General features: G+C 38.1%; 1 protein-coding gene across 1 annotated transcript; it reads left to right on the plus strand.

Annotated features, from left to right (window-relative positions):
• The first annotated feature begins 2,963 nt into the window (after nucleotides 1–2,963).
• On the plus strand, nucleotides 2,964–4,409 carry LOC143852945 (uncharacterized). Its single transcript, XM_077362616.1, has 3 exons — nucleotides 2,964–3,457; nucleotides 3,785–3,903; nucleotides 4,073–4,409. Exons 1-3 carry the CDS (start codon nucleotides 3,299–3,301, stop codon nucleotides 4,188–4,190), a joined length of 396 nt encoding a protein of 131 aa, XP_077218731.1. The 5' UTR covers nucleotides 2,964–3,298; the 3' UTR covers nucleotides 4,191–4,409.
• The last annotated feature ends 3,890 nt before the right edge of the window (nucleotides 4,410–8,299 follow it).

Raw genomic sequence — 8,299 nt, forward strand, 5'->3', positions numbered from 1 at the left:
GGCCGAGAGCTCACATTCAACACTCTATCAAGCAACAAAATGGTGGGATATATCTGCTAAGGAGAAAAAATGAATTTTTTCTGTTATTCTTACAAGCCATCCATCATGAAACACTAGATAATTTTCTACCTAGAAAGACTGCACTCTTTCTTGAAGCATGAGGCCTGAGAAAGAACTGGGAGTCCCCATTGGGAAGAGAAGATGATGGTAGGATAAACGCCCTCCAAGTTCATCTTGTTTACTATTTCAGCATAAATCCCAGCAACCCTTCTTGGCACTATAATCATAGAAAATCCTCTCCAATTCAGTCTCTTGCTTGTTGTTAGCCGGAAACCAACTGATTTCCCATTCATCTTCTTCACCCTTTGCTTTCTCAGCCTCTTAGTCTCGTCGTCTTGATGACTTTTTAGCTTCTGGTACTTATTTCGCCAACGCCCTCCAATCATTTCTTGAAAACCCATTTGAAAGAATGCTAAGAAACCTCTATTCTCTATTTGTGAGAACAGAGATATGGGGTGGATTGGTTTTTTTTAGGTGTTGAATATGGAGATATATAGAGGAAGGGAGATGGGTGGAGTTTAGTGAGGTGTGTAGGAGCACATGGAAGAATTAATCTATTTCTGGTATTGATTCAAACATTAACAGTGTTAGGAAGAGACAACGTCTGCCTACGTTTTTATTCCTTTGAACATGCCTACCCTCTTCAGATATTTAACCTACTCTCTCTCTCTCTCTCTCTCTCTCTCTCTCTCTCTTGAAATTGAACTGCAATACTAACCAACTCGAACAAAGTAAAAGAGTCCACTCGGGTGGGTCAAGTCTCTCTCTCTCTCTGATTATTGGAATCTTTTTTTTTTTGAAAAGGGCAACAGAATATATATATATATATATATATATATATATATATATATATATATATATATATGTAAAAACAGAACCGAGGTGGTCCTGAAGGAACAAAGATAATACAAAGATAGCAGTACAATAATTCAAGGAGGTAGATAGTCAAAGCACTCAAACGCGGCCCGAAAGACTCCTTTCTTGGCAAGGGTGTCTGCTTCCGCATTGGCTGATCTCCTGACATGGCGAAAAACTATTGAGGAGCCCTTAGCCCTGTCCTCTATTTCCTCTAAGAGAGGCAAAAATCGCCAAGGGGGAGAAGCGTTACCCGAAAGCCAGCGAATAACATTTAAGGAATCCCCTTCGACGATAATTTTGTCGCACTCTAGACGAGGCATCAAGAGAAGCCCGCTATGAACGGCTCGGACCTCTGCCTCGTTTGAGTCTGCCACTCCGATAGGCCCCGAGTAGGCCCAGAGGACTTCCCCTTTGTGGTTTCTACATAACCCCCCTACTCCTGCCATTCCTGGATTGCCGATAGACGATCCGTCAAAGTTAAGTTTCAGGGACTCCGGAGGAGGAGGAATCTTATCCTAACTAGTGTTTCAAAACCCGAGGCCCCCAGGTATACGAAGTATTCTTAGAGTTGAGAAGAGCATCACAAAGTGGGCCTTTCCAGGCCTGATAGGAGTTAATGATTCTAATGAAGCAGAAGTGAGAACAATCCTTCGGAGCATTAGATAGATGTCGTAAATAGAAATGGACAATCTTATAGTGGCTGGTGATTCCCTATATGTCATCGGGTGGTTGAAGTCCAATCTCCTCACCCTTGGATATTTTCAGAGTTCTTTGACAAGATCCTGATTGGATTGTGGGTCATTTGGTTAGCTAGCAACACGCAAGGAGGTCAACGAATGGAGAGGCAGACAGTCTTGCTCGAGAAGGAGTGGCTAGATCGGAGTTAGGGTTTTTCAATTTTCTCCCCCCTGTAGGATTCTTTATATTTGTTCCTTTTTCCTTTTCTTGTTCTGTATGGCTTCATGATCGCCTTGGTCATGGCCGCTTATCTTAATAAAGATTCAACATTTCAAAAAAAAAAAAAAAAAAAAAACAGTGTTTCAAAACTAGGACTTGGACGAGAACTCAAACAAGTAAAAAAGTCCACTCAAGTGAGTCCCAATTTTGTTTTGGTGCCAATACAAGTCAAATGAGTTTTGATTTATTTGGTTAGGCAAAACTCGGACTTGACCAATACTCAGGCCAAAGTGAAAGCGAGTAGACCTAGACCTAAACTCAATCAAAAGACGGACACCATAATTTATTAACCCCTTCTCTATTTGGCTGTCGAGAGCTTTTTAAGAAATCTAGCAGCACTTAGAGCTAAGTAGAAGTGTGAAATATATGAGCTCCTGTGTTTTGATAAACGTGCGCTCCACTTGTTTGTCTTGTAGTATTTAAAGGGATGTCAAAGGATATTACAGTTCTCAAAAAGCTCTTTAAACCCTTTAAATACTACACGACAAACAAGTGAGCGCATGTTTATCAAAACATTGGGGCGCTAAAATCATTTCCCTAAAGAGTGGAGTGCCATTATTGAAGCAAGGTGGTGCAGATATTATTTCCCCCTTTTTTATGTAAAAAAATCAAAGTGATTAAAAAAGCAATGAAAACATGTGCAGTCATTATTCAGCATGTTAGGAGATGTAAAATATAGAGTATACAGAGCCATATAAATCATATCCAATGATTTGTTGAGAACATATTGAATATTTAACATGAATTAATTTTTTGTTAACTGTAGTATGAATCAGGTCAATTTTGTCTCATGCGAACTATCCAATGCATATAGATTTTAAGGGTTTTTACAATGTGGGGTTCTGCATGGGCTTCTCTTTTAATCATGTTATGTCATTTATTTATGCTGTGTTATTGAGCACCTTTAAATGAGGGCAAATTTTAGAAAGGAAAATAATAGAAGTGGACCCAACTCTTCTTTCAAATATTAGATCTAGGGCTGCAACTTGAGCCGGGTTTTACCCGACCCGCATCGACCCGACCCGAAAATAACCTGGGTCGGGTTGATGTTTCTTGGGTCTTGGGTCGAGCCGGGTTTAGAAACACAAAGCCCGCATGAATCTCGGGTCGAGCCGGGTTTGAAGGGGCCCGACCCGACCCGAGATACTTAAGCTTTATAATATGTAAAAGCCAAAAACAGGACTCTTTCCAAACCAGGGCCTCTTTCCATCTTCGTTTTATCTTTTCCCACTTTGGTACTAGGGTTTCATTGTTTCAAGAGTAGAGAATCAAGGATGGAGCTTCACACGATCGAGCCTCACTCTTCTTTCACCTTGTTTCTGATCTCTTTTCTCTCAATGATTTTGATTTCTTCACCATTGATCTACTGTCTTTGATTTCATTTCTATCTTTGATAGATCGATCTACAAGTGCTAAGGATGCCATGATGTGGGCACTCTCACATGTGATTAACAAGGGAGATCTCCTTACTCTTCTTCACATCATTCCACCTCACAAATCTCAAAGAAACCCCCTCTCCTCTGACTCTTCACCTCACCTTGCCAACTCTCTTGGATCTCTTTGCAAGGCCTTCAAACCAGAGGTAATGTAAACAGAATGGAAAACACAAGGGGATACTGGATTTTTTTCTTTTTTTTGGGCCATCTTCTACTTTCTTACTAGATTCTCTTTTTGTTCAAAAAAAAAATGCCCACATTTTCCAGATGGGTTTTTGTATTCTCATTTTGTGTTCTGGTTTAAGGACTAGTAAGAACCACATTTCTAATCAATTTCTCCTAGATCTCTTGTCTTGAAAGGTTTTCCTTCTTATCACATCAAAAAATTGATAAGTTCATTGACCCTTTACTATTATTCTATTCCCATTTTGATAACTTTGTTTACTTCCTGTGTGGGTTTTTTAATCCACCAGGTGGAAGTTGAAGCTCTGGTTATCCAAGGACCCACATTAACCATTGTCATCAGCCAAGTCAAGAAACTTGAAGCTTCTGTTTTGGTCTTGGGTCAGAAGAAGCCTTCTCTAATCAATTGGTAAAAGCCTTTGTTTCACTTTTCATTATAATTAGATCTTGATCTGTGGCTTCTCTGTCCATCCACCCATAAATAGAAGGGAAAGATTGTAGTTTTTGGGTTACTTATCTGAGATCTTATTGAAGCATTTTAGATCAAATGTTGTTGAGATTTTCTTGTTGTTTTGCAGTTTCTTCAAGAGCAGCAATGAGGATTTCGTGGAGCAATGCATCAATAATGCAGAATGTCTGACATTGGGTGTTAGAAAACAGAGCAGGGGCATTGGTGGATACCTCATCAGCACTTGATGGCAGAAGAACTTCTGGCTCCTTGCTTAGTAGACGGTATAACATTTGACAAAAGACCCACATTTCAGCATGCAACCTTTGTACAAAAAGTTTAGATCTTTGCTCAGAAAAATTGAATCAAGAGTTGATATCTTGGTTACTATGTCATCTCTCAAATCCAATTCCTAACATAGTTTCTTATTCAGTATTAAATTATGATGTTGGCATGCTATGTGAAAATTCTGATAAATATCTACCAATCAAAATGTCATGGCAAAGAACCTTTCAACTAATCAAATGGAAGGAAATAGAAAGCAATCCTCAGCTCAAATGCTTTCCCTATATTAGAAGAGCAGTTCCATTACATTAGCTCACTCTTTACAACAATTAAAACCATATTATTGTGCCTTTAAACCTTAATCATCTAATTTAACATTTACAAGCGGGAGCATCTCCATCCGTTTTCGAGGGGTTCCTGGCAGTTTCTGAGAGAGATTGTGCCTCACGTATCCGTAGATAGTACAGCCGAGGAGTGTCACTCCACATCCGAAAGCATTTAAAATCGGAATTGGGTTTCTAAAAATCAGCCATGATACTATGACAGCGACTGAGTCAAGACATCTAGTATGTTTAATTTCATTGCATAGCCTGCAATTTCGTTCATTTTTTGTTTTTTATGGTCATCTTCTTTGTGTCATTGAAGAATAGACTCATTATTAATCTCTTATCTTTGCCCAACTTTCCATAACTCATTGTTGATTTTTCCTCAATGTGAGCCCGTAAAAGAAATATTTCATGTTTAATTTTTAATTTCTTTTGGTGAAAATGATTGCTTGCCCATTCTAGAAAGGAAGTTGCCTTGCCAAACAAGAGTTTTCCTTAAAAAATTGCGTCAACGTGAAAAAACCCGACCCGACCCGACCCGAGATTTATCATGGGTAGGGCCGGGTTTGGGTCTCGTGGGTTTTCCGGAAAAAAACCCGACCCGACCCGACCCGAGATATTTCTCGGGTTGGGTTGGGTTCTTCAAAACCCGACCCGCCCGACCCGAGTTGCAGCCCTAATTAGATCCCTTTCCAAATTCTAGGGCCTTATGCTGTTAAATACTCTTTCTAAAAGTTTCATGTTCAAGTGAGGTTGAATAGTTAGCCAAACGGTCACTTCAGCCAGCAATCTCATTGCATTTTGGGTGGAATTTTTGTGTGCACTACAATCTAAAATCCTTTAAATGACAGATAGAGACAGCTTGTGTGGAAAATTGAAGAGAAGATGAAGAACAATTTGGTGGAGAAATGGAGAGAAAAACTGCTTTAAGGCGCATTACTAAGGACCCTTTCCAACAATATCATATTAATGACTATTATTCATGAAAATAATAGCCAATCCCAGAACAAGACTGTTTTAATTTTTTGGAGATAAAATTTTTCTTTGATTTCTTATGGAAACATCCAAGCTGGGCTTAATTTTAAAACTTTGTGAATTTTTAGTCAATTCAAGTGATTTTAAAGCTTAAAAACACATACAAATCACATTTTTGTAATGAAATTTCCAATTTTACCGTAAGTTTTATAGAGATATAGATTAATAAGAGGGGCTGAGGCTTCTCCTAATTTCAGCTAGTTCATGTTATGTTTCTTTATAGGATGTATGAAATTGTTAATGACCAATTCAATCATGAGTTGTGATGAAGGTGGTTGAGTTGGGTGTCTTGAATTTAACCTGATTGGGGTCCGAAATATTGTGTGCGACCCAGATGCAGCTCGTTTCTAGGCAGGCCGCTTGGCCTGGCCCGTTTTTAAGTGATTTCATCCCGATAAGACTAAGTTTGGGCCTGCCTTATATAAAAGGGTTTTAGAGCTATTTTTGCATTCTTGTCTTTTAGAAGAGGAATGAGAACTCAAAAGGGGAAAAATTAGTGTGCTAGGGTTTCGAGGGGGTTTGGTGAAAGACAGTGCTTGTAATCACTTATTCTTTAAGTGGATTTTCTCATTGCCTCTGCCGTGGACGTAGGCTTTGCCGAACCACATAAATCTTTGTGTCTTTGTGCGTTTGCTTGTGTTTGTTCTTTCGTTTTGCTTTGCCATTAAAATCGAATATTGCTATTTGGGGTTTATCATAACAAAGGTTTTTGTAAGCTGCATCCTGCATTCTAGATGTTTGCTTTTTGCCTAAAACTTATAAATACTATCCTTTTAGGCCCTTTTTGTTTTGAATTTTGAGAATCTATTTTGAGCCTAAACTCAAAATTACGTTTAGGTGGGAGAGGGACAAACTTGAGAGATGAGAGGTGGGAGTGGAGAGAAGCATGAAATGCTCCCAAAAACCAGGAAAACAAAATGCCAATTTTAAGTAGGTATTAGTTTTTCACTATTTCACTCATGCTCTCTCCACTCTAAACAACTCAAATTTCTCCCTCTTCCTCCTCTGCCACTCACACTTGGCCCCATGATTATTCCATGGAATAATTTTTCATGGTTGCCAAACATGGCGTCAATTTTGAGCCCAATAATCAATTCAAAATCATATCTCAAAATCTAAATGAAAAAGACATGTACCCCCGTCACTTGTTTGATGATCAAGATATTTTTCGCCACCAATTGCCCCTGGTCCACATCAGATCGATGACTCAGATCACGGTCATTAGAGGATTATTAGCGGAAACCTAGATGTAATGAAAGGCTACTGATATTCACACTACCAAGTTTTGATAATTGCACTAACTCATTCAACTTTTCGTAACTGTTTTTTTTTTTTTTTTTGAATGGCAGAAAGCTTCATTAAAATGTAAAAGTAATAAAAAGGCTGAGAAAATCAATACATGGGAAAAGGAGAGAACAAAGAAAAGAAAAATATGCGGAACTTTATGTAACTATATTCTTTTTTTTCAATGGGTAAGTTGGGGTTTGGCGGGCCAGGGAGTTGGGGACCCCTACCAGTTTATTTGATAAAGAGAAAGATGATACAATAATAACCACAAACCAACCCTAAACTCGGAACATGAGAGAGAGGGAGAAACCAAAGCTCAGGACATATGAGCAACGAACACATGCTCAATAGTACTCATAACTATATTCTACTATTAGTTTAAAGTTCCTATGAAAAAAAAAAAAAAAACGCTTACGTTGATGAATGAGCGTTCAACCAGATAGTTTTGGCCGCATCCTAAGCATAAGAGGCCGGAAATACAACAAAATTTAACGGTTTTATTTATTTATTTATTTATTGGTGGAATCCTAAGCAGATCTGTATGTTTTAATGGATAAAAGTGTGTTTGGCTTCTAAAGCGCTTTCTAAGAAAAAAATTTCCATGAAAAAATTAGATAGATCCAAACATGCCCAAAATACTCTTATCTCATTGAAAAGTGACCAATATATCTATCTCATGAAAAATGACTGAAATACACAGTAATCAAAATGCACATGTCTTATTAGAAAAATGACAAGCACTCCTATCTCTTGTTGACAATAATCAAAACACTGTAGAAAAATGAGAAAGTACCCCTATCTCATGGAAAATGACTAAGATACTCCATAACATGACCAGAGCTGCTATCTCCTGGAAAATGACAACAGATCCATATATATCTTATGAGAAATTATGAAAGTACCCAATATAATATAAATTGAATAAATTACCCCTATCTTATGAAATTTATGAAAATATCCTTATCAGAAAAATGACCAAAGTATCATCAAATGAAAATGACCAAAATACCCATATATCGTAGAAAATGACAAAAATATTCATATCTCATGATAAATTATTAAAGTGCTACGTCATATGAGAAATGTCCAAAGTACTCATATCTCATAAAAATGAAAATGCTTTTATCCCGTGAATTTATATGATGTGTGTATGTATGCGAAGAATGGGCATAGGACAAAAGTGTTGGCCCCTTGATATTTGATCTAAAAGCGGCCTCTTATAAAGTCCGTTGTTGTTTGATCAATTATAGAGGGTGGCACCTCGATTACGAGCAGGTACTCCCGGACAAAACACCCTTATCTCATAGAAAATGACCAAATTACCATGAGAGAGAGAGAGAGAGAGAGAGAGAGAACACTGTTGGTGAGCTTAAGCGCACCATTTCTTTGGTGCGCTTAAGTTGTTATAACGCCTCCCATTGGTG

This window comes from Tasmannia lanceolata, unplaced genomic scaffold, assembly GCF_043159265.1.
Source record: "Tasmannia lanceolata isolate RefF3 unplaced genomic scaffold, GAP_Taslan_0.1 ptg000019l, whole genome shotgun sequence".
Lineage (NCBI taxonomy): Eukaryota > Viridiplantae > Streptophyta > Magnoliopsida > Canellales > Winteraceae > Tasmannia > Tasmannia lanceolata.